Source organism: Ascaphus truei, chromosome 2 (assembly GCF_040206685.1).
Source record: "Ascaphus truei isolate aAscTru1 chromosome 2, aAscTru1.hap1, whole genome shotgun sequence".
Classification (NCBI taxonomy): Eukaryota; Metazoa; Chordata; class Amphibia; order Anura; family Ascaphidae; genus Ascaphus; species Ascaphus truei.
Window position 1 is genome coordinate 27,192,333 of NC_134484.1, and position 27,429 is coordinate 27,219,761.

The 27,429-nt window shown below is 39.7% G+C and overlaps 1 protein-coding gene across 4 annotated transcripts in view; it reads right to left on the reverse strand.

Annotated features, from left to right (window-relative positions):
- Window positions 1-900: 900 nt before the first annotated feature.
- KHDRBS3 (KH RNA binding domain containing, signal transduction associated 3) overlaps window positions 901-27,429 on the reverse strand; it is a 90,061-nt gene continuing 63,532 nt past the window's right edge. The window contains exons 8-12 of one of the 4 annotated variants that reach the window (XR_012791693.1): window positions 14,164-14,219; window positions 12,213-12,356; window positions 11,086-11,251; window positions 10,670-10,729; window positions 901-4,205 (exon numbers count right to left, since the gene is read on the reverse strand). Coding sequence is in view for 1 of the 4 variants with exons in the window: in XM_075581822.1 (XP_075437937.1) it covers window positions 12,271-12,356; window positions 14,164-14,219 (142 nt within the window). In the remaining 3 variants the exon portion in view is untranslated. Of the gene's footprint in view, window positions 4,206-10,669; window positions 10,730-11,085; window positions 11,281-11,580; window positions 12,357-14,163; window positions 14,220-27,429 lie in introns of those variants that run through there. The other 3 variants (XR_012791699.1, XR_012791687.1, XM_075581822.1) reach the window with 3 other exon arrangements.

The window sequence follows — 27,429 nt, forward strand, 5'->3', positions numbered from 1 at the left end:
GGAGTGAAGTTTGATTGGCAGCTATATTGATTTCCCTAAAGGGAACAGAAACACTGGCACACAAAAAAGGTAAATCTTTCAGTAACTAGGAAATAAATAAGTAGCACGGTTCAGTTTCAGACGACTCCCCAGTTCTGATTATGTGTATGATAGAGATAGATATAAAAATAAGGGCGATTGCGGCTTTAAAGGGTTTCAGTCAACAGTTGAATACAGCGATGACCCACAACCATATATCATGGTCTTAAAATATGACTGATACTGCAATGTCACAAGTTGTCTACTAATTCTATAGTCTAAAACTATATAACTAGCAACGAGCAGTATAAAATGAAACTCTTCCTGCTGCGATGCACAAAATACTTTGAAGTGAGGAATGCCCACTTTGAGAAACGCACAGCGCGTATCCAGAACTTTGATAATATAGATGGGAATCAAAAACATAGCGATCCTCCTAGAAGAAAAAAAAAACACAGCAGAACTGCCTGTACACTATTTCAAAACCGGTCACAGGCCAAGAGACTAAAGCCCATATCCCTGTGTGTAACTTAATTGTGCACTGCGTAAACATTCTACCCTACCCTCTGTTATTCATGCTTTAGCAATACTGAAATGTTTGTCATAACAATAAAGCTTATTTGATTTGATATAACCATTGTAATTCAGGGGGTGATACAACAAAGCACAGGTAATACGGTGACATGCTTCTACAAAAGATTGTAATGGTACTATTGCAATAAATATGCAGATCTAGTTTACTTGTATTCCATTTGAATATTAATGTATGGGAGAAGATAGATTTTTACTGTATCTGGTGTTAAAACACTGCATTATCCTTTATTTGAAACATTTCCTATACGCAATTTTCCATGTAGATTCTGCAAATCGATGTGGCAAGCATTTTGTACCCAGATCCAAAATTTATTTTTCAATCAAATGTTACATATTTTAAGTGTACTTCCCCCAAAATGTAGAATAATACATGGCAACTTGAACTATTATAGTACAACGTTGTACTCCTTTATGGATGGGCACAGTTGCTTTCATGTCAATTAAATACATAGGAGGTACATCATAGGGACTTTATCATCAATTTAATATTGAAGTGCTTCAAAGAACCATCTTTGCCAATCTTCAATAACCAATACATAAGGCCGAGTTCCCGCTGGCGCTGAGCGCCGGTTGTCCTGCTTGTACGCGCGCAGGGGAGGCATTGCGGGTAGTTGAGCACGCGGGCAAGTATAGTTTTTTTGTTTACCTAAGCGCCGATAGCGGGTGAGCGTGTCTGCCCGCGCACTAGCGGAGACTTGCATATCTAAATATGTAAGTCCCCGCCGCAAGCGCCGCCCGATCAGTGCTAGCGGGGACTTAGCCTAAGGCCTGTTATATAGTCCTCGCTGCTGCGCATGCGGCCACGCATTTAGTTGCTAGGGTGCAAGCGTTAATGCATGCGGTTAGGGGGCGTGTCTATCACTGCGTTAGGCCGTGCTGTGATTGGTTTGCAGCGTGGCAGCACAAAAATACAATTTTATTGTATTTTCCCTGGTCTGCCGTGCCACCGCCGCGTGCATCCCAAATATACAAACGCCTGGATAATAGCCAATTTTAATTGACGTACATGCACTATATTACATGCCTAAGAAAAATCAATTGAACAAAGATGGCAACCTATGTAGTAGAGTCAGGCAATTTGACAGCATAAAAAACAAAAACAAAAAAAATGCATACAAGCTTTTTTTTTCTTACTTTCAATGCTTCTAATTAGATTGTTTAGAGGATTCATACAAACTAATTTATCCTCAAGTGTAAACATCCTTTTTCAGTCATGGCATCCTCCCGATATTAATAACTAGACAAACTGCTGAGGTTGAAGGACAGAAATTAGCCAAGAGTGAACTTTTTCATATCAGAGTAGTAATTACATTAACTGGAAGGGTGGTTTAAGGAAATTAGTTACATGATACAGCTATGTGGAATAACTTAAGAGTGCCACATGAAGGGACCTCATACATCCTCCACCAAGCTACATTGGCATCTCCACCAGTTACAAAACAAAGTAATGGGTAATTAAGAAAACAGGGTATGGACAAGTAGTGATACTTATGGGTCTATCACTCTATATTGTCTTCTCTCCAAATACCGCTAACCCTTTACTAGGGTTTATGCAGCAAGTAGATATGATACAATGGGGCAGATAAAGAATTGGTTTGGCGTTAACTCCTATTCAAGACAATGGGAGTGAATGCCATTCAGGTGCGCTAACCTGCATCTGCGTTCAAGAATTCTGCCCTAATAAGTGAACAAAACTAAAGCATACATTAGGAGATTGAATCCGCAAACCCTATTGTGTAAGCAACTGCTTAATGTATAGATGTACAGTGTTTATTACTTGATGCCGACTGAATTTACATTGTCACTTTTAATGAGAATCAAATGCAGAGAAAACTCCAACTAAACCATTAAGTGTATTTAAGAAAATGCAAATACCTGTAAGTTAATCATTTTAATGAGGTGGAACATGTGTAATTAAAAAATACTCCCAAGGGACTGATTAAGTGCATGCAAAAAAAACAAAAAAAACAATGAGCAGAATAACAATGCCTCCAGGGAATAACCTATTGGTAATTAAAAGATCAATTCCTTTTCAACTGGCAGTTATGAGCAATAGCAAAATAACTAAATGGTTTATAGACAGTACCTACTATTTAGAGCTGTTCCCCAGCATTGTTCATGCGATCTTGGCTGTGTCATAAAAATGACGAATGGTGAATTTAATTCTAAATTCAGAAGACTGTAAACTGGCATATTAAAGGTAGCAGTTTGGATTTTTAACGAGTTTAAATAAACACCAGAAATCAGTTCTTGGCAGATATGTTCATTCTATGTACTAACTGGCCTGACAAGCATTTCACCGCCAGCTTAGACCATTTTCAGTAATACATACTGTATGAGTGACAGGTGTATTTTGCAGGAAGATTTCCAATTTCCTTTGAATAAAATGTATGGCCTCTCAATTTCAAGCCCAATGACCATATTATATTATTTCTGGGAAAATAATTGCTAAGCTATTTTCTGATTAATCAGATACACCTTCCTAGAGATACCACTGCTCAGCTTTGAATTAAGTATAGAGATACAGTAATGGTGGAGGGGTGCATGGATAGGTATGCAATAAATCTCTAGAATATGAAAGATCCCAATGTGGTTGCACTCAGAATTACTGTATTACAGTATTACTCAGTATCTTACTGAAAACAACAATAGTTGCAATGAAAATCATAAAATATGAAAATATAAAGACCAAGTGTGGTTTATGAGGGTGAACTATGATCTGCAGATACAGCAATGTTCAGTGTGCTCCCACGGGTGCTTCAAATCAACTGCCGCTTCTTACGGTGGTGCGTTGTGTATGTCCTGCTGAAGCACGGCAAATGTTGCAATAACATTGGCTACATCTGTGTGACAAAAAGAAGGAGTGGGTATGTACTAGTATAAACTCCATGATAACCAAACAAAAATGTGCACAAGCCATTCTACGAAGAATGCTTTCCCTAATCGTAATGACTTATTATGAAGAATATGTGATAAAGTGTGATCCCCTAATTATCAGGTCAACCCACAAAACTGAAGTATCAGAATTGTTTCACTGCTACTGCTCAGGCAGTTGTATGCCTGCAGCTCCGGAGGTCGTGCTCATGTCACCAATCACAAAGACAAGACTAAGATCTAAGTAAAGGATTTTATGATTCATTTGCTGTTCTTAAATTTATTTATATTGCAACATTAAGTGTTAGATTTTATGCAACATTGTGAGGTAATTCTTCTCAGTGCAACCACATAGGGATATTATTTATGACAGAGGAAAACTGAATCAGATACCGTTGTCTCCATCACCACACTACGCAAAGGTCTGTTGCCAAAATGTTTTGTGCTTGATTGTAATCAAATGAATTCAAACCAGAGACAGATTCTGTTTAGTTTCTAAACAAAAAATAACATTTTAATGCATTAGTTGTTGAATGAACGAGCATTGAAGTCATTTTTAAGTCTTTATCTTATAATAAAAATACAAGTTCATAAAATATTTTTATACAGCAAGGATACGAGGAAAAACGATGCAATATCTCCAAGCAATGATTGTTTCCTAGGCACATTGGTGAGTATGGAGTAACTCCAAAGCAGTCTGCAAGTTGCATGAGAAGTCCCTGAAAGAGAAATGACATTTGTATATATTTGACAATGTCTGTAGCTGAATACACTAAAAAAGTTAAATTAAAAGAAATCTTTGACTTGCCGAAAACAAAATGGTATAATCCTTTATTTAAATATAAAGCTTATTCTATGGATACAATTTATATTAGTCCATTAAAAGCAGCAGTTTTTATTGTCATCTTTGCTACCCTGGGGAAAACCTTCGAGCATCGCAGTCTTCGTGCTAATTACTGTCGGTACTCCATGCTGCAAGCAGCATTAAAGTCAGCACGCCAATGAAATGGGAAACGTGTTACAATGCAGTATCATTCATTGGCTACTGATTTTGTGTACTACCTGCTTTGACTTGGAAACTGCTATATTAACAGAAAAAATATTTGCCTTCATTTTTTATGCCACTTAAAACTCGTTCCCAACAAGAATCAATTCATTTTTGGAGCATCAATCTCCCAGTAGACTCAGTCTAGGTTATCAGTCGCAAATTTTTTTTTTTCTTTTTTTTTTAGTGCGTGAATACTTCTGTGGTGCAATATCAAGTGGAACTACACAACAGGCATTTTACAGTAAAAACAATGGCCAGTCTATTTAGCTATGGTAGTTATATACTTTGATATCAACTGAGTAGATATCTTCATTTCAACAGTTAACACCTATAAATACATCTCAACATTCTATATCACACCTCAAATGTTGATTAACAAACTCAGTCATATCATTTCTTTAGCTACATCAGCCTGATCTACAGATACTCTGCGTTATGCTTTTATTTACCCAGTTTAATCTTTGTGTACATTTGATTTTTAAGATCTTAGGAATTAACAGGGCTGAGACAAATTCCCTCATCGTGACTGAGAAAATATGTATGATTTGTGGTAAACGGTTCTCTTTTTTTAATTATAAGCTGCAACCTAAGGGTATTAAAGGTGTCAAGTTAAAATGCATGCTTGGCATTCACTTAGGCAATTTGCTACCAAAATGAAATGACTACACTTTTCATGGAGCTCAATGAAGATCTATGGCCCAAGGTTACTTTCATGCATCAAAAGCAAATAACAGGAAGCAAACACCACCAAAGCCAAATGTATTCATGAGGTCTCATTAAACCACATCTAAGCAAAGATGATTAAATTAACCAAGCATCAATATAAGAAAATGGAAGTGATGCTGTTATCTATTATACGGTCAGACTTTTTTAATCTAATGATAAAAATATCCTCCTTCGGTTTCATGGTCTTGTCATCTTGATTATATCCACACCACAAGTGTAAGAGGCCAGGGAAAATGCTTTAATATGCTGTATGTAAAAGATGGCACAGTTTATAAAAGACGAACAATCTCAATATTGTCTTAACTCAGAATTAAATTGTACTTCTATTTAATAGTTAATTCAGGATTTGTAGATTGGGGGGAGAGGCTAATTATTTCCTTATTTAAATTCCTGTCAACTTCCATTTAGCCAAAGCATGGTATCTGCTCAAAGCTCCAAAGTGCTTCAGAACCTCTATTTTAGGAAATCACACTGATGAAAGTGGAGACTGATAGCAGAGCCGAAAGATCTGTTAAAAAACAGTTGACCCTCTTTAGAAAGAGAAGGTGTACAGGGATATATATCAAATAAGTAAACATGGAAAGGATGTTGATCCAGGGAAAAATATGATTGCCAATATTTGGAGTCGGGAAGGAGTTTATTTTCCTATGCAAGACAGCATAAGATCATACAGTATTTCACTGGTTTTTTTTGTTTGCCTTCCTCTGGATCAATATACTGTAAGCACAAATAAAAAAAGTATCTGGACTAAAGTTAGCACAGATTTAACTTGATGGATGTGTCTTTTCAACCTCATCTAATATGTAACTATAAAAGAGGAGCGTAAATCACTTACTGACTTATTCACACACCTCAAGAATGCATAGATTCAACTGTCCCAATCACTTAATTGATAAGTGTTTCTTTTTTTTTTTTTTTAAAGGTTATCCCCAATTGCAGAATGTTACATGTATTGTTATGTTGACCATGTGGGACAGTGTTTTGCTGCATTCATTTTTTTGCACTCGACTTGTTTACAGTTGAATTTAGCCATTAAATATTTGACAGAACGTATGCACTGTTCTATTGAGTTATTCAAACATTTTTAGCTCAATCTTCCACGTTTAGTCGATAAAGCTCCTCCTAAAGAGGTAACCCCTTTTTTCAAGCACAGACTAGTTCAAAGTCCAGAGAAAAGAAAAAGCACTAGAGCAAACTTGTGTCCGTTGTTGCTTGTAGAGTCAACTGGAAATTATTCCTGTCTCTGAACTGCAGTCTTTTAAGTGATGACTATTATAACTTTCCTAGGATTATTACTGCTGTGCTAACAGAAAAATGTAATAGAAATCTCATTGGTGTAATATAAGTTAATGCAACAGCCAGAATTTCTCTAGGGAAATTTAATATGTTTTATTGAGGCTGAATTTTTAAACCCAACCATTTTTCTACTGACAAAGGCACTGAATGCTCACAATAAGTTTGAGCTTGAAACGTATGTAAAGGTACAATTATCATACATATTCAAAAATAAGTGGTATATTTGGACAGAGGGAGAAGGAATAGCATTTTGACTAAAATCGGTTACAGTACACTTTAACATACAGCATATTAGCATTACAATACATTAAAATAATGCATACTCCTACTTTTTAAACTGTTAATAGCTTTTGGCCCAAAACAAACTGAAAAGTGCAAAACCAAATGGTATGGAATATACAATATAAAAGGCTTTCATTGGGCTCATAACCATGGAAAATGCAGCAGTACTTTAGTTCCATACCTTTGGCAATTAGGAATGAGTTGTAAATTAGAATTTTGCCTAAAGGCGACCATAAAATATTTCCATGTATATCACTGTTAAATCTTGTGATGCGGATGAGGTTTGGGTCAATAAACCAAAATATCTATACGAGGAACTAGGGGTTTAAGGCATTGATATCTAGAGCTGGAAAAAATAAATTGAGACCAAGCTTCTCCAAGGTTGCAAGTCATTTTATTTTTCTGTCTCAAAAAAAAAAAAAAAAATACTCCCAGGAATAGATATTCAATCTGCCTTCAATGCACTATGTACATGCCAGATATACGGTTTCAACAAACCAAATTACATAAAAAAGCCTTTATGCATCTTCTTGATGCATAACCAAAGTATGGAAATAAAGATTTTAGGCATCTCGTCCACTGATTTACTGTGCCTTTCTGCTCATCATTAAATCAAATTAACCTGAGCTCGTGACAATTTACAAAAATGTACCCTACATATTTTACGTACAAAATTGAAGCATTTATTTCTGTGATCTCGTAATAAAGGGAACAGGGTAGAGAGCGTTGACCTTTCAATACTAAACTATGACACCTGCGATTTCTAAAAATTGTCTATTTGGGATTTTTGCCTGTTTGGGAATCAGACTTCGATCCCTAGTGTTCAACGCTCAATATCTTATTTGTATGGAGCCAAAATATTCTGCCGAGATGTACATTTTGTGTGCAAGCACAAAACGGGCTTTCAATATAATTATATATACCCAACAGATTTAGTGACAAGCGTATAATTGAAATCACTAAGTAACATTACAAAAAATTGCTGATACAAGCGCTCAAATAAAAGCAGAGCATATGTGAATCCAGATTATCATATTAAATGTCAGTTTTGCATTTCATGCATGCAATACTGTAGTTGTGAAGCGCGTTGGGTCCCAGTGGGAGAAAAGTGCAATTAAAAGCAACACCATTAGAATGCTGTTTTTTTTTCCAAAACATACTATAAAGCAGTTTGTGCGACAATCTATTAAACTATCCTGCAATGGATCACAACAAATATTGCACCAACCATATTTTCCCCACAAAAAAACAAAACTTATTTTCACTGGGAAAAAAAAGATTCCTAATACAGCTAAACCCCGTTATAACGCGCCTCGTTATACCGCGATTCGGTTATAACGCGGTTTTCCCGTGGCTCCCGTTTTTTTTAAAAAAAAAAAAAAAAAAAAAAAAAAATTTTTAAAAAAAATTTTTTTTACATTTTTTTTTTTGCACACTGCACACACTCACTGCACACACACTGCTCATTGCTCACACTGCCACACTGCACACACACTGCTCATTGCTCACACTGACACACTGCACACACTCACTGCACACACACTGCTCATTGCTCACTGCCACACTGCACACACACTGCTCATTGCTCACACTGACACACTGCACACACACTGACCACACTCACGCACACTCACACACACTTACGCACACTCACGCACACTTACGCACACTTACAGACACTCACACACACTCACACACACACACACACACTTACACACACTTAGACACTCACACACACTCACACACACTTACACACACTTACACACACTTACACACACTTAGACACTCACAGACACACACTCACACACTCACACACACTCACACACACTTACACACTCAGACACTCACACACACTCACACACACTCACACACACTCACACACACTCACACACACTCACACACACTCACACACACTCACACACACTCACACACACTCACACACACTTACACACTCACAGACACTCACAGACACTCACAGACACTCACACACACTTACACACACTTACACACACTTACACACACACTCAGACACTTACCCACACTCACACACCCATATACACACACACACTTTCTCTCCCATATATACATACACACACACTCTCTCACTCTACACAGACGGGCCGCGACCAGCACCACCACCCGCTCCCCCCCCTCCTCCCGCGCAGGCAGCGGGAGCACCGGGGACAGCGGTGGGGAGAAGAAACCCCCCGCTACAACCTCCATGCAGGCAGCATGGTTCTGAGGTAAGCGGCGACCTGAGGGGACATCCCCACTCCCATCTCCTGCCCCGCGGCCTGTCCCGAGGTGACAGGGGGAAGCGGGGACAGGAGAGACATCCCCGCTCCCATCTCCTGCCCCGCGGCCTGTCCCGAGGTGACAGGGGGAAGCGGGGACAGGAGGGACATCCCCGCTCCCATCTCCTGCCCCGCGGCCTGTCCCGAGGTGACAGGGGGAAGCGGGGACAGGAGGGACATCCCCGCTCCCATCTCCTGCCCCGCGGCCTGTCCCGAGGTGACAGGGGGAAGCGGGGACAGGAGGGACATCCCCGCTCCCATCTCCTGCCCCGCGGCCTGTCCCGAGGTGACAGGGGGAAGCGGGGACAGGAGGGACATCCCCGCTCCCATCTCCTGCCCCGCGGCCTGTCCCGAGGTGACAGGGGGAAGCGGGGACAGGAGGGACATCCCCGCTCCCATCTCCTGCCCCGCGGCCTGTCCCGAGGTGACAGGGGGAAGCGGGGACAGGAGAGACATCCCCGCTCCCATCTCCTGCCCCGCGGCCTGTCCCGAGGTGACAGGGGGAAGCGGGGACAGGAGGGACATCCCCGCTCCCATCTCCTGCCCCGCGGCCTGTCCCGAGGTGACAGGGGGAAGCGGGGACAGGAGGGACATCCCCGCTCCCATCTCCTGCCCCGCGGCCTGTTCCGAGGTGACAGGGGGAAGCGGGGACAGGAGAGACATCCCCGCTCCCATCTCCTGCCCCGCGGCCTGTCCCGCGGTGACAGGGGGAAGCGGGGAGCGGAGGGACATGCCCGCTCCCATCTCCTGTCCCGCGGGATGAATATGCGCTAAAGCGCGGCGGCCATTTTTTTTTCTCGCGACCCCGTTAGTAACGCGGTGGTCTCGGGGTGGACCCCGAGACCCGCGTTATAACGGGGTTTAGCTGTATTTTTTTTGAGCCAAAGTTAAAGTATCAGAAAACGGGTTAAACCACAGCCAAGGTGGACATTCTTACACTACCAGTTTAATATGTATTGGGCTGTCTAATGAGAATATGTTCATGAGATGGGAGTTCTTACAATATGACAACAGAACGTCCCCAGATCAAAAGATGGTCATTTTTACTTTCACCTAATTTGACAAATTGCTGTACGGCAGTGGTTTTCAATTCGTCCTCAAGACCCCTCAGCAGGACAGGCTGTCAGAATATCCCTGCTTCAGCACAGGTGGCTCAGTCAAAGACAACCTGTGCTGAAGCAAAGATATCCTGAAAATCTGACCTCTTGGGGGAGGGGTGTCTTGAGGACTGGAGTTTAGTATCGTACAGCAGGGAAGGGTGCTCCTGTGCTAATAAATTGAAATGCCCAATATGATTTAAATAAGGTTTGCTATCACCAGAGGTATAGCTGTAGTCAGGGATAATTTAACCTGCTGCGTTATGGCGCGATATGTTGTGATATTTTGCATTATCGCTGCCATTGAAAGCTATGGAAACAATCATATTCTGCATGGTCAGTAGGTGAATTACAGCTAGCTACATCTGTACAAACATTTGGATACCTCAAGCTTAAAATTCAACGGAAAGGCATTAACAATAAAGAAAAACTGCATTTACCTATGTTTCATAAGGATCATTGGCTTCATTCAGATTCTTCTTCTGGATTTTACCTGCTCCCTGGCAAGAAAAGATATTGATTTATTAACAGAACTAATTGTTTTAATTGAGCTTTTTCAAAAACAACTTACAAAATAAAGAATTATACTACACAAAGAAAATTAGCTTGTAACTTTTAATTCTGTTAAAAATTTATGGACAAAATAATTGTCACAAACGGCTAGTTATAAAATTTTACAGATTGTTTTAAATGGAATACTAAGGCTTTTTATACTGCTAAAAAAATAAAATTTAAAATGGGAATTTAGGGGCTTTCAGAACTCTGAAATGAAACTTTCTAATTTGTATTCCACCTGCTTTTATTGGTTATATTAAGAGAAATTAAGCAAGATTAAAATTTTATTTGATTTATTTACCTTTGCAAATGAAGATCGTTTTAAGGGTTACACATCCTCTGCCTCTGATGAAAGCGATCTCAATTAGTCAAGTCAGAAAGTCTTTAAAAGCTTTGTGCTAATTGCTTCCACCCGGGAACGAAGTGCTCATTAAGGAACCAAAATTCTTACAAATTCCAAAGTTGCACTAGTGAAGAAATGCTCAACAAAATGAAACTAGTCACGTTATTTTTCAGAAAACTCATTGGCTATTTTAAAACCATTTTAAATACATTATTTTGTTTGCAATGTTTTAAAGTGGCACTTATGCAGATAAATACCATTTGAATACTTTATACAGCATTTAAACCTACAGTGAGCAAGTAAATGTATGTTTAGGTTTATACCATTTTTTTTAAAGCTATACAATGTTTAGTGTAAACATTTTATAAAGATGGTTATATGAATATTTTCCCTGTTTACTACTAGTTATCTTTTTTTTAAAATAATGCATACAATTACTGTTTCACACACGAGTTTTCTTTCAAAAGTTTATTTAGTATTAAGCAACAGTAAACTTTGCTCAACACTACAGTACATTTCAAGACTTGTTACAAAAAGATACCACATTATTTGCATCTGTATTTTTCTCCTTTATGCAGTTTTACAAGAGAAAAGAAGCAAATTGTTAAAATAAAGCTGAGAGAACTAAACTTCCAAAACCTTTAAAATAAAAGGTTACGCTTATGTTAAAAGAATGGATTAACACAGGGGTTCTAAACTCCAGTCCTCCATGATATCATTCAGCACAGGTGCCCCAGTCAGTGGCTCCCTGCTTCAGCACAGGTGACTCAAAGACAGCCACTGATTGAGCCACCTGTGCTGAAGCTGGGATATAATTAGAACCTGACCTGTTGCGGGGTTTTGAGAACTGGAGTTGAGAACCTCTGGATTCACATATTTAGTCAGTCTATCTTGTTTAACACTAGTTAATCAAAAGTTAAATTCATCCTTTTGACCACCTATTTTCAAATACAGACTAGAAATAACAATGTCATTTTACAACCGTTTGTCCATTTTGTTTTTCAACAAGAAAGAGTTTAGGTTCGGTCCATCCATTCAAAAGTGTTAGCACTTAATATAAAGGGAGTGTTCATAGAAAAAATTACTTTGAACAGTTTACAGGGCTGGAGGAGATTGGATAATTCACAACGTCAGACTGTACAATCAGTATCTGGCATATGGCTGCTCTCTGTAGGTTCCTTTTGTTGCTCTTGCTGCTTTGTGTCTCGAGTTAGCCCAATCTTCTTGCCCTAAACAGAAAGATACCTGCAATTAGTAGTTACTGCAATCGGCAAGGTTACGCCTACTGCCTCGAAAAGTCCTTACCGTTTCTGCGCAGGAATTTCATTGTAAATTTAGATTTTATTTCTTTTTTTTAAAGAAAAACATTGCAGAAATTGTTCAATATCTACGTCCCAAATACAATTGTTCAATATGTCCCAAATACAAAAAACTAATATGCAAGGATACCAAGTGCAACTGAAATCTGTGTGCAAACGCACATGTTTTATAGAAGCTTGAAATAGGAGGCGTCATAGCATCTAGACCAGGGGTGCGCAAAGTTTAGGAGCTGCGCCCGTGTGCCAGCCTAAGGAATCAAGCCCCCCTTTTCTGTGACCCGGTGCCAAATGAATTCGCATGACCCCACCGAGTTATTTGACATACATTACCATGGTGACGCTTATGTCACATGACCCGGTGGCAGAATGACGCTGCGTTGCCATGGCGACGTACCCTTTAGACTACAGAATCCTGGTAAATTGAGGTTGCACCTGACCCTCGGCATTTAACTTAAATGCCTCTGGGAAGAGCGCAGGGCCCCCGAGACCGCCTTGTGCACCCCCTCCCCCCCAACAAAATCCCGCGCCCCCTGCTCTAGACCAGGGGTCTCCAGTCCTCCCCCCTCCCTCCCAACAGGTCAAGTCTCAAGGAAATCCCTGCTTCAGCACAGGTGGCTCAGAGGCTTAGTCTTTGACAGACACTGATTGGAGCCACCTGTGCTGAAACGGTGATATCCCAAAACTTTGACTTCTTGGGGGGGTCTTGAGGTCTTGAGTTGAGAACCCCTGCATTAATGTAAAGCTTTTTTGTAAGGATAGTGATACTGTAAACGATTAAGCTGTTAACAGGTTATTTAACGCGTTGTTTTAACAGGGTAATGAAATATGCTACATCTGTATGTGGACAATTGAAAGTTGAATAACCTTTGTACTGTCGTCCGAGGTCAGCACCACCTATGTATGTATGTTTAAATTTACATATACTAAGCCCAATTTAGGGTATACATAAAGGTGCCAGAGCGGTTACCCAACAAATAAACAAACTTCAGAAATAAACTAAAAATGTATTGTCTAACTTTCCAAGAGCAATGGAAAAACAAACATCAGATCAGATTTCAGCTGTCTCAACACTTCAACCAACATTCCCTTCGTCATTTAACACATTTTATTTTCGCACACAGTTGAGGTATTTTGCTACAGACAGAAATCATAACAAAACGCCTGCTGTTCATCGTAATTATTCAAATGGTTGAAATGCTCTACTAATGGTCTAATTTAGATTGGAAACGCTGAGGTACAGATCTCCTTTCCTATTGTCTGTTGCAATTGTGTTATTCTCTGTACTGTCTCTTTTGTAAATCACAAAGTAAACTATGGGCGCTATATAAAGATACACATACAAGAGTCACTCATGTTTTTTGATAACTATTGAGGCTGGCCTTTGAATGATAATACTGTATGTTCAACGTTCATAAAGCATTTACTTCTTGATGCAAAGTGTAATACTTTAAACTTCCAGATGTCTTGCCTCATTAATTAAAAAGTAGTAGGAGCCGGTTAAACTGTGCTACAGATGAGCCAATTTCTGGTACGTATGGTGCATTTTGACAAACATTTTTGCCTTGCAATAAAAATATGTAATGCAATTATAATTACAGAATTTATATAGTGTATATATATTTTTTATTAATGTATGAGATGTTGAGAAATTCATATTGCATTTAGTATGTCACCTAGAACAGTATGCTGCTTTAACATGCGAGAAGTCAGTCCTTACCATATGAATCATACGAGTCTTCAAGTCCATGTCCATAATCATAATAATCTGATGTGCTATATGAACAGAAAGCAGAGAAAATAGGAACAAAAAAGAAAGGGCAATGAATTAAGTTTGTATTATGGTGCTTGTGACCATCAGTGCTTAAAAAATAATGGCGTATATAACCAGTTCATGTAACATTAATACAGTAATCAACCGTGTCACCTTTATTAATTCTGCAGGCTGTATTGTGGTTTATTATTTTCTTGTCAAATATATCAAAAATTGCTCTCCAGTCCAAAAAATGCCATTTAATTAAAATTTCAACAAAGAACTGAATATGTATTGGTATTTCTCTATTCTGTGTATCCACCATGTTGATCATTTTATATTTTTACCCCAGCAACTAAACAGTTTTTGTGAATATTGATTGATGCAAAAACAAAAACAATGAAATCAGGTAAAAGCATCCATAATGTGTAGCCTAAAGGGAGGACCCCAAATATGGGTTCCATGATCATGTAAATAGAACTTTTAATACCTAATGTAGAAAATGACTATGAAGACATGTCCTTAGAGATCAAATCAAAGGATGCATACACTATGTTTATATTTGCTGCAGTCTACTGAAATTACACTGGTTTTTGGCCACTATGTATAGCAGTACATGGGCATCCCATAGGTCCTTTATCACTACTAAATGTGCATTGTACAGTAGTAGAAAACGTTATGATGTAGCACCTGTGCAAAGAGGCAAATTCAAATTGTCACAGATGTGGATCCAGACTGAGGGGATATCAAAAAGCTGCAAACTTTATTTGACAAACACTCAATTCCACTCTCTGCCAATCCATTTTGTGCTCTGTGGATCTTGTCTATTTATTGACACTGCCACTTTAAAGTGTAGAGTATTTAAACTGTTTGTTCCTCATCTTAGTAGAGTCTCTGATTAAGCGTTGTGGGTATCGTGAAAAACGCAGTAGCTTACTTGTGTTGGATCCATGTACACTTTCAGGGTGTTTGTCAAATAAAGTTAGCAGATTTCTGATATCCACTTTGGAACCACATCTGACAAAATGTCATCACGTTTTCTTCTACTTCAAAACATGAGCTATGGGAAGCTCAGATGTCAGCACCAGGAAGAACACAATGAGCCATGCGTTGGAAATTGCATCAAAGTGAGTACCTCTGATTAATATCATTTATGGGTCATGGAGCGCCTAAGTTTTTCACTTTTTTTCTCTCTAGTAAATGTGCATTATAATTTTAAATAAACTAGGGGAAACAATTTGATAATGTAGTAAATCTATAAATAAATGGAAAACAAGCTTAAGTATCGAGGGATTGCTCAACTTTCTAAATCGGAAGTAACCAACTCCAGTTCTCGAGAGCAACCAACAAGTCTGTTTATTAGGATATCCCTGCTTCAGCACAGGTGGCTCAATCAGTGGCTCAGTCTGACGGGGCCACCGATTGAGCAAACTATGCTTAAGCAGTGATATCCTGAAAGCCTGACGTGTTTGTAGCTCTTGAGGACTGGAGTCTGCTACCCCATGTCTAGCTCATTGGTAATGCAAGGTTTATGGCTTTGGAAGAATTATTTTTTTCCCATCAAGATAAGTATAACAAGCAGCATTTAATAAAAACACTGTTCCCTTAAAAGACTACTATGAAATATTAGGTGGGTTCATTACCTAAATACAGTATTAAAGACTACAGAAGATTTGAACAATTATATGAGAAACAATACTGTACATTTCATTTTCATGTTATTTATAATGAAATACTACTAAATATGCATCTGTCAAATGTACAATAGTAAATAAAATAGGACTATTGGTATACTAGGCAAGAAATATGAGTTGTATAATGACAGACCCATCATTTTAACATTTATATCTAAAAGTCACCCTGATCTACAACTGTAATCCTATTCAACATTGATAAATTAAAATGCTACCATGAACTCAAATTCCACAAATCAAAGCTAAGCCTAAACCTAGATGTAGTCACAGTATAGTAAATTTAGCTCTAACAAAACAAATCTTTACTTCTAAACAAACATATTCAAGTTAACAAAATACATCAACACTACCACATCAATTTCCAAATCTACAGTAACTACTCCAATACAAAACCATCATTCCATCAGATTCAAACTCCAGCACTAACCCTACTGTACATCCATTCTAACACGGTCACTATGGAAAGCAGAGCTGTCACTGGGACAGGAGCCAGCAAATGGAGAACAATGTTATACATCTCGTACTCTAACTAAACACCAAGGGGAACTTGTTGGTGAGGTAGAGAGCGGAAATATTTTACCATGCAACTTGCTTTGGCAGTAGGGGAGTACCAGTAGCCACCAGTGACATAAGGTTCAAGGGTCATGGGATGTCACCCCCAGTGTGGATCTGACAGTCAGAGATAGCAACTTAAGCGTGGCGCAACATGATTTGTTTGTTGCAATGTTGGATACGAAATATATGTAGAATAATGGATATTAGCTGAGAAACAGGAATCAAACTTGGAGCAGGTCTGGAAAGTAGAGAAGGGGCAGGGGAGTTACACGACTACTCATACACAATGTCTATTAGGGGTGCAAGTGCATTCTTGGTCTGGTGATATTTCCTAAAGCCATTCAAAAATTAAGCTCACCACATTATGAACCTACACATCTATCGATATATCTATGAATCTATACCAGTGATTCCAAACCAGGGTTCCGTGGAACCCTGGGGCTCCTTGAAGCAGGTTCAGGGGTTCCTCCTACAAACCACAGCCCCCTACCACCCCCATGGGGGTGGGGCTTTTTGGCATGTATTTTCTAGGGTGGATTGAGTGAGAGTGGGGTAATTGATGGAAGGTAGGGGCGACTGAGAGAAGAGTGGGGGCGGGAGGGAGCGAGTGAGGAAAAGAGGGAGTAAGAGTGAGATGCAAGTGATAAATACATGCGAGGCGGGAGGGGGGGGGGGAGAGTTAGTGAGACGGATGGGAGAGAAATACATGGGTAGAGGGTGGGAAATAGAGGTAGCTTGTGAGGTGTGAAATTTTGTGACTGACCCCTGTCGAGCCCAATATGTGTCAGCCAGATATGGGTTCCCTGTGATTTTTTGAAATACGTCAAGGGTTCCTCAAATCAAAAAAGGTTGGGAATCACTGATATATACACATACATTCATGGAACACATTAGTGAGCTCTGCCTACGAAAATACTGTGTCACTAGTTTTGTGTATTTTTATCCTATATATTTTAATTGCTAGGAGGGCTGCAGGAAATCTTTTTGGTCACTAATATCATGTAAACAATTAAAGTGCAGTTTTCTAGCCACCTACCCTGGCATACATCCAATGTAATTGATAAAACTTGATATTGATCAAAGCTGTAACATAATTCATATGATTTATTTGTTGTCATATCAGTATCATACTATTACAAAAAACAATGTTACAGAATATAGAAGAACAATTAATGTTTAATCATGTGTCTGTGCAAACCTTTTTGGAAAATAACTATACCCGAGGGGGGAAAAAAAGTATTGAGTCCCAAAACCGAAGTACAGCAAGAGGCTCTATTTGATACAAGAGAAAAAGCATGTTCCTCTTTTATCCCATAGGGTGTAATGGTATTTAATTGGTAAATTACCATAGCTCCATTCTCTTTAGTAATGAGGAGCGATTGCCTCTCCTGGGTGTAATCACCTGTTCTGTTGTCTAGAACTGCAGTTGGCCAACAATCATTAAAATGTCTGGCCACTGAGAAGAGATCAGATTTGTTCCTAATCAGCCATTTGTGTTAACCCCTTCTCCTGGCTAAAATCCTTGTGGTCTGTCCTATGTATAGGATATTGCAGGAACACATCAAAATGAACAGTACATTGTGTATCACAGAATCTGATTAGCCGTTAAATGTACATGGGTGTGCAAACGTACTGCTCTAATGGCCCCATTGCAATAAGGCAATAGAACAGATGACACCCAGAAGAGGCAGCAATCGTTTCTCATTATTAGAGAGAAGGAAGCTATGGTGGATTTAGCAATAAATATACTACTTATGTTCTATGGGGTATAGTTCATGGTCCTAAAAAGATTTGCACTGAGTAAAGCCCTTAATGAATGCCCTTAATACTACACGGGTTTCTGCTCTACACTGAGGGTGGCCAGTAAAAACACTCGTTTTAAAGCAGCGGAACATGGTCTGAATTCCAGTATCTGCCCCTTGTGAACTTGGGCAAGTCCATCTCCCTGTGCCTCAGGCACCAAATTTGAGTATAGTCTACAGGGCAGGGGCTTATTGTACACATAATTCTACATACAGCACTGTATACAAGGCCAGCGCACCTAGAATACGTCTACCGATTACTGTACTTTTATATTCTGTACCATTGCTTGAATTAAACATATCAAATTATTTTAGTTATATATGTGATATAAGTATATTGTGTTCATTATAGGCGTTGCAGGTTTAATTCTCACTAAGTTAGAGTAATTTCTTTATCTTATCATGCATTTGTTTACTTAAATTCCCAACCACATGGCTGCCATGTACTGTAGCTCCGCTGCAGTAGACATGATGTAATGTACCACATGCTGTGTGTGGGTGGACTATCCGGTGAGGGCGCAACATGTCGGACTTCACAAACGGCTGATTGGCCAAAACATTGAGTCAATTTAAATCTGTCAGTCTGAGTATATCTTTTTTGACTTGTGGTAATTTGCTTAGACACACGCATGCACACACGCACGCACAGTTAATCAAATATATATTATTTTAATCCATCAGAACAAATATCAAGTAAGTGACATTTCAAGAGTTCGTCAAACGAGCTGGGTGGTCTGAAACGTCGTCCACTTAATGTTTGCACTGTATGTTCTAATAGTTTGAATAAAGAAAATATCTTTTTAGGTGGAATGCTGCAGACAACCATTTGTATTATATGTCTTTATTTATATAGCGCCATTAATGTACATAGCGCTTCACAGTAGTAATATATGTGGTAATCAAATAAATAACAGAGCATGGGAATAAGTGCTTTAGACATAAAAGTAACATTAAGGAAGAGGAATCCCTGCCCCGAGGAGCTTACAGTCTAATTGGTAGGTAGGGAGAACGTAGAGAGAAAGTAGGAGAGAGTTCTGGTAAGTGCGTCTTCAGGGGGCCAAGCTATATGTATCATGTGTTCAGAATATCCACAGTGCTATTCATATGCTTCTTTAAGCAAGTGTGTCTTAAGGTGGGTCTTAAAGGTGGATAGAGAGGGTGCTAGTCAGGTACTGAGGGGAAGGGCATTCCAGAGGTGTGGGGCAGTCCGTGAAAAGGGTTTAAGGCGGGAGAGGGCTTTAGATACAAAGGGGGCAGAAAGAAGACATCCTTGAGAAGAACGCAAGAGTCTGGATGGTGCATAACAAGAAATTAGGGCTGAGATGTAAGGAGGGGCAGAAGAGTGTAAAGCTTTAAAAGTGAGGAGAAGAATGGAGTGTGAGATGCGGGATTTGATCGGAAGCCAGGAGAGGGATTTCATGAGGGGAGATGCAGACAGATCTAGGAAAGAGTAGAGTGATTCTGGTAGCAGCGTTTAGGATAGATTGTAGGGGAGACAGGTGAGAGGCAGGAAGGCCAGACAGCAGGAGGTTATAGTAATCAAGACGGGAGAGAATGAGGGCCTGAGTCAGAGTTTTAGCAGTCGAGCAACAGAGGAAAGGGCGTATCTTTGTTATAATGCGGAGGAAAAAGCGACAGGTTTTAGAAAGGTTTTGAATGTGAGAGGAGTCGAGTGTGACCCTTAGGCAGTGTGCTTGGGCTACTGGGTGAATGATCGTAGTTCCAACAGTAATGTGGAAGGACGTAGTAGGGCCAGGTTTGGGAGGAAGTATGAGGAACTCTGTTTTAGCCATGTTGAGTTTAAGGCAGCGGAGGGCCATCCAGGATGATATAGCAGAGAGACATTCAGAAACTTGGGTTTGTACAGCAGGTGTAAGGTCAGGTGTTAAAAAGTATATTTGTGTGTCGTCAGCATAGAGGTGATAATTAAACCCAAAAGATGTTATTAGGTCACCTAGAGAGAGTGTATACAGAGAAAAGAGAAGAGGTCCCAGGACAGAGCCCTGGGGTACCCCCACAGAGAGATCAATAGAGGAGGTGTTAGCAGAAGAGACACTGAAAGTACGATGTGAGAGGTAGGATGAGATCCAGGATAGAGCTTTGTTCCGAATACCAAGAGTATGGAGAATGTGAAGGAGAAGAGGGTGGTCCACGGTGTCAAATGCTGCAGAGAGGTCGAGTAATATGAGCAGAGTGTAATGACCTCTGTCTTTGGCAGAGTGGAGGTCGTCAGTTATTTTAGTGAGGGCTTTTTCCGTGGAGTAAGCAGTGCGGAAGCCAGATTGTAGAGGGTCTAGGAGAGAATAGGTGTTGAGAAAATGGAGTAAGCGAGAGAATACACGACGTTCAAGGAGTTAAGAGGCAAAAGGCAGGAGGGAGACAGGTCGATAGTTAGAAAGACAGGTAGGGTCAAGCTTGCTGTTTTTGAATAATGGTATGACTGTTGCATGTTTGAAGGAGGATGGAAAGGTTCCAGAGCAGAGAGAGGAGTTAAAATGTGTGTGAGCGTAGGGATTATAGTAGGAGCAAGAAGTTTTAGGAGATAGAGGGAATAGGGTCAAGAGGGCAAGTGGTAGAGGGAGAAGAGGCGATCAACAGCGACACATCCTCCTCTGAGACAGCGGAAAAAGAGTCAAGGAAGACTGGAGGAGAGTTAGGAAGAGGTGTAGGATGGGAGGAAGAAACAGAGGGGATGTTCTGACGTATGGATTCCACCTTTTCCTTTAAATAGTCAGCAAAGTCCTGAGCGGAGATGGAGGAAGAAGAGGCAGCTGAGGGTGGTTTGAGTAGAGTATCAAAGACAGAACAGTCGGCGTTGGATAGACTTGTGCATGTTGATTAGTGAAGAAAAGTAGGCTTGTTTAGCTTGCGAGAGGGCAGAGTTGAAACAGGATAGCATAAATTTGTAGTGAAGGAAGTCTGCGAGAGTGTGAGATTTCCTCCAGAGGCGTTCAGAAGAACGAGTGGAGAAAAAGAAAAAAAAAATATTTTTACACTTCGTTCACTGGTGGTGGACTACGACCGGGATGGGAAGTTTAGGTCATGGCCGCTTTGCCACGACCAAATGCCCACCGCTACTTCGTGGCAGAAGGACCATCTGCCGAAGCAGATTCCCCGCTCTATGGTAAGTCTTATTACTGGTTAGGTTAGGGGGCTCATTTAAGGGTTAGGGTATGGGGTTTTAGGGCAAGTGCTTAAGGCAGGGGGTTTACTTGCATTAAAGCCTGGAGGCAGCTTACCGCGGAGAGAGTTGTGGCGAAGCGCCAGCGGCCATTTGGTTGCGGCAAACCTGTCCCGGCCAAATGTCCTAGACCGGACTATGACCGCCTGCATCACACCCATGACAAGATGAGTTACTTTAATTGTATATACTCTAATGTCTACGGCTGCAAGCATGTCTATATACACAAAAAATACGGAGAATGACCAATGCATCAGCATTTTTTGTATTCTGGTTGTCACAATGTGTGTTTTAGTTTTGGCTATATTGTTATTATTTTGTATTAGGTTGTATGTCAACACTAATGGTGTCCAGTAAAGCAGAAAAAACACCAAGTGTCAAAAAAATAAATAAAAAAATAGGAATCTTGCCTGGCAACACTGCAATTTAAAAAAGCATCTAAGCTTTGACAAGCGATATCTTTAAATTGACACTTGGTATGACTGTGCATTTTTTGATTGTTATACGAATGTCATCAAGCTGTGAGTATTACTGCAGCTGAGCCCCAATCCCACACCTGTCAATCTTGTCCGTTACTACAGGAGTCTCTTATTTAATATAACACCTATTAAAATACAAATAATCATTTTATGCTAGTATATATAGAAGCCACTTGCTATTAACTTAGCCAATATGTCACCATTTAAAAAAAATAGATGTACAGTTAATTTAGCCATTTCTCCCATTCCTCCAAAGCCCTCGTCCCGCTCCTTGTGTTAGCATTTTCTTCCTTTGCAATCTTATTCTGTCCCTGCATGTCAGCTCAGGAACCACCGCAAGACAGCAGCTCACAATATTGACAAATCTTTCTGACACAACCATCAGCCACCCTCTGCAAGCATGGAAAGTAATTCCAGCAGTTGGTGTAACGCAGAAAGATCTACTCATGCATGACAAATTCTAATTTTTAGTATCTCATCCTTCAAAAATTGTTTATTGGGAAACCACGGTATCTAATGTGGGTTCCTACTTCGAGACTAGGAAGTAATATTGTGGATATTGATCGATTTGGTGGGTTTATTTTTTTAACATTCTATTTGAATGTTTTGAACAATATTAATTTATGGTAAAATGTGAACAAATGCTCAGCTGTTTATATTGCAATAACATTCATCCTAATTGTAAAACTTATAAATCCAATTTACTGATACTGTAGTTGTGCATCAAGCATACAAACATTCTTAAATTTTAGTTCCACTGGTCTGTGTCAGGTACCTAACCTGGTAGTTTAAAAAATAAAGTATGCCACAGAAAAGTTTACAATAATATTTAATACAAAAGCAATATGAAAGAACTACCAACCATGTCACAAACTAAAACTGGAGAGCATTACAAACTACACAAACGCTCTGTCAAAGCAAACCAATTTCCTCCAATTCTAGCTAATAAACTATCAGAAACCAACCAGACACGAACATCAAAAGCTTCACAAATGTGATATGAACATTACGACTATTTCAGTTCCTATTGCATAAATAGAATGTGATGTGCTGCCAATGAAAGACATCTTTCCACTTCAAAGCTCTGCTAATGGTACGACTACATACAATACTGTCAGAAGTAATTCATGAAAATAAATGTATTCAATGGCTACCTTAGATCTACGGTATCCTGAAGACAGACTCATTTCTAAAAGTAATGGTGTAAAGATTCTGCTTCATTCCAAATAAGCTTGATTATACTGTATAGATGATCCAATACCTAGCATACAAAACAAAACTAATTACAAGGCAGAATATAGCAACCTGCCACAGGCCAATCATTTCTATTTGCAGGCCGCTCACAGCATCTGCCGGCTTTGAAAAGTCCATCAACTACTAGGACTGCAGCTCGTCTTCAGCAGGAGTACAAATGGCCAGTTTTGGCAGCATGTCTGATCTACTCCCTACTAGGTAGAACTAATCTATGAGGAATAGATCTGCTCAGAGATGGTCAGATCTTATGATAGACTGGAAGATTAACTTTGCAGGTAAACCACACAGACCAGTGGGGAGCAGGATCCAAAGATAACGAGAGAATTGTGGGCAGAAGCAAGTGTTTGCCTCATTGATAAACCCTTTAACAGATGCCTTTATCCTCTTGCCCAATGGGAAGATATGAGAAGAGGAAGTGGACATTAACCATTTCAGTGCCACGTGTGTGATCCAATCCGTTCCAGGGCCTTCCTGCATTGTAGAAATTAAGGGGACAAGAAAAAAATAATGGAAAAAGGGAGAGGCTGTGAAAATGCCGACATTTTGGCATCACATGCCAGACCATTTATTTAAATTCTGTATGGGCAAGCTACCCAGCTATCTGAACAAGCTCCTCACCCCTACCACATGCAGCACCTATAATCTGAGATCAGACTCCAAAAGACTGTTCATGGTCCCAAGGCTCAACAAAGTATCCGGCCGTTCCTCCTTCTTTTACCGTGCACCCCAAAACTGGAATAACCTACCAGAGACTCACATCCACCACCAGTTTAAGTTCTTTCAAATCTAAGGCTGTCTCACATTTTAATCTGGTCTGTAACTGTTTCATACGCCCATAATATATATTTTCTTTAACTGTGCATGCAATGTCTTGTATATAATGTATACCCTGTTCATTTATGTAACCATTTGTAACCATGTATTTGTCTTAAATCTGTGCCCAGGACATACTTGAAAACAAGAGGTAACTCAATGTATTACTTCCTGGTAAAATATTTTATAAATAAATAAAATTTGAAATACAATTTAACACCTTGTAAGGAAGATGTGCTGCCTAGCATAATCTTATCTGATAGGGTATGAGTATCCCTGCTGCAACCTTCATCACATGCTTCTAGCAACAACCCAAAACATTAACACATTCCATGCTGGCCACCCTGTAGAGAAACAATGAGGTATAATGTATATGTATAGTATTGGATAATTTAGGCAGCAGTTTCCGGTAAAGCATCCAGTGCCTCTCCAGATGGACTTTATTTACAGATTTAAAGTGTGCACATTTCCCTTATGGCTTGACTGAACAATTAACATATTGACACAATATTTGTACACCAGTTCACTGGGTTACTTTAAAATGTTCTGAAACAAGGCTAAAACCAAGGAAACTACATTCCTGTTCATTAACCAGATGAAGTCAACTGGGTTCATCTTGTATTTCACAACCTTGTACCATAACCTGGATTTCTCTTAACAGGCCTTATTCCTTGACACGTTAACACGGCAGCATCTGTCAGTGCTATGAATGGTCGATCATAAGTACCTCTGTAGTCATCTCACTGCTATTAAGCAGATGGCAATGCTAAATCCCAATGATGTAGTACAGCTCCCTGGTGGTGTTTGTATCCATGTAGTATAGCTATTCATCAAATCCACTCTTATAAATCTTGCGTATTCTGTAGAACATTAGATGTTGAACTGACACTATAGCAATGGTTTTTATTTGCTTGAGATTACGTGTCCTACATTGTCTACTTAAACACTGTCAGAGACGTGTCAAGTTATATCGAGCATTATCAATATCTGTCAGAATGCCCAATTAAAGGGGCATTTCCTTTTGCCCGATTTCCCTTTTGATTTCTTGTAATAAATGCAGCAGTTCCTTGCCTATACGGCAATAAAATTATCTAAGCTGTCGATCGACCGGTTCTCCCGTGATCAATCAGAAAAGTTCCTGCTTCTGAGGGCATGCAATATGGTTGTTTATTTCAAAAGAAGTGGTATAGTCTCAGATAGTTGGTATAGCAACCCAAGTAAGCTTAAAAGTAAGCAAAAAAAAAAAAAGATTTTGAATGAAATGCCGCTTTAAATGTTTAAGCATTTAAATTAAACATTGTATTTTTGGACTGTCAGTTACTTGTTGAATAATTCACCACAATTTTTTTTTACTGAAAAACTAAGTGCCACATCAAAATAAGCATTTGATTTACAGAGTAAGCTTTGCATCACATTTGGACTATGCTACAATCAAAGCTGAGCATAAAAGAATGGGAGAAAAAAGATGGGCAGGATAGATTTTTCTTTCATCTTTTATTTGTGTAATACTGTACAGGACTGCTGAAACAGGTTCAAAATTGTAGCAACAATTTATTTTTGTTAGCCTATATATGTAATGATTGTTCTAACTTTGAGTGCTTGCTTAAAGAAAACCCAAACTAACTTCATAATGCATTGATCTATACCAGGGGTTGCCAACTCCAGTCCACCAAGTCCTTCAACAGGTCAGGTTTTCATGAAATCCCTGCTTTAGCACTGATGGCTCAATCAGTGACTCAGTCTTTGAGAGCCAGAGCCACCTGTGATGAAGCAGGGATATCCCGAAAACCTGACCTGTTGGTGGCCCTTGAGGACTAGAGTTGCCAACCCCCTGGTCTATGCTAATCTAACAAAAGGTCATGTTTACTAAACCTTAAGGAGCATTCCATGGTGGAAAGCAGGTCTCTTGATCTGAACATTAATTTCAGGTCTTGGAACCCCCTGCTCCCCTAGTTGCATTCCAAGTCCAATTGATATCGGAGATTTAAAGCTTGTGTGTCACACGGGCGAATCGGAAGACATTGTTCCCCCTGGAAGGAACAGTACCGATGGCACTTGTGGAGGTCAGTATCTAAGGAAGCAGGATTCGAAATCAACTAGATTCAACTGCAGACTCATGCTTCCACACCAATGCTGAAAATTTGAATTTAAAAAAATTAACTTAGGTGGAACTGCTCCTTTCATAGGCTACAAAGAAAAAAGGGCTTAGCCATGCAAGTCTGGGGTACTCAAATGTTTCTGGTTTCTTTCTGCTTGTACAACAGAAAATTGTTTCACAATCTTCCCGTAATTTTCTTTCCTGAGTAATATTTTATGGCAGTGCGCACCAATGGCTTAAGTCCCACCTTCTAGCTGGGATAGGACAAATTAAAGGCTTATAATTGTAGGAGGCCCTACATATAGCTCCTCCTCCCCTCTTATGTCTATGGGTCGGGCACCAAGTGCACACTGCCATGGAATGTTACTCAGGAAAAGAAAATAACGGTAAGACTGAAACAATTTTCTATTTTCCTGAGCATCTTTATGGCAGTGGGCATCAATGGCCAATGCACACGCAGTATCAATTGGGACAGGTAACAAATAACTAATACAATCAATAGATAATGTCTAAATCTCTCTAAAAAAAAAATTGCAACCGCTTGCAAAAGTTTACAGCCAAAGCATGTGTCTGCTGAGGCCTGGACGTCTAAAAATGATGGAACTTAATGACCGTGTTTATGGAAGTCCATACTGCCGCTCTGCAAAGTTCTAGAGGAGAAGCTTGTGCCTTTTAGATGTATAAAAGTAACACCACCCGCTGCATTGGCAGGGTTTGATTTGGCATTTTAGAGTGATGCATTTTAAGTGAGAATATATAGTGTATATATAGTACAGTATATATACTGTTCTTCATGCAAGATCTATAACCTCAGCTGATGTGACAGAACTAATTGCATTCTCTTCACAGGTATGTTTTAACCCACTGAAGGATCTGCAATCCCCGTGTTTTAAAATAAATACCCCACCTTGCCTTTATTGATCTTGGTATGTTTGAATATCAAAAGATTTTTTTTTTCTTTTAACAGAGTGCTGCTAATTGTTCAACTTGCAACAGGCAGATTTATTGGGGGGTGGGTCATGTGACTGCTTAGATTTATAAAAGTAACACCACTCCCTGCATTGTCAGGGTTTGCATTGGCATTTTAGAGTGATGCATTTTAAGTGATTATTTTAAAGTGAGAATATAGTTACACTATAGATTGACTAGAGGTTGGGTGGGGACTGCATCTTCTGCAAACTACACAAAATGGTGAGCTACTCTGACCACTCCATGATCCCATGCTTGTTAGCCTGCAAAATTAACACCCCCATTTACACCTTATTTTACTGCAGCCTCTCCCAACACTGACTGCACACAACTGCCCCCCCCCGCCCCCCTCCCCAACCATCACCCCAAACACCTTCTGCAAACCCTG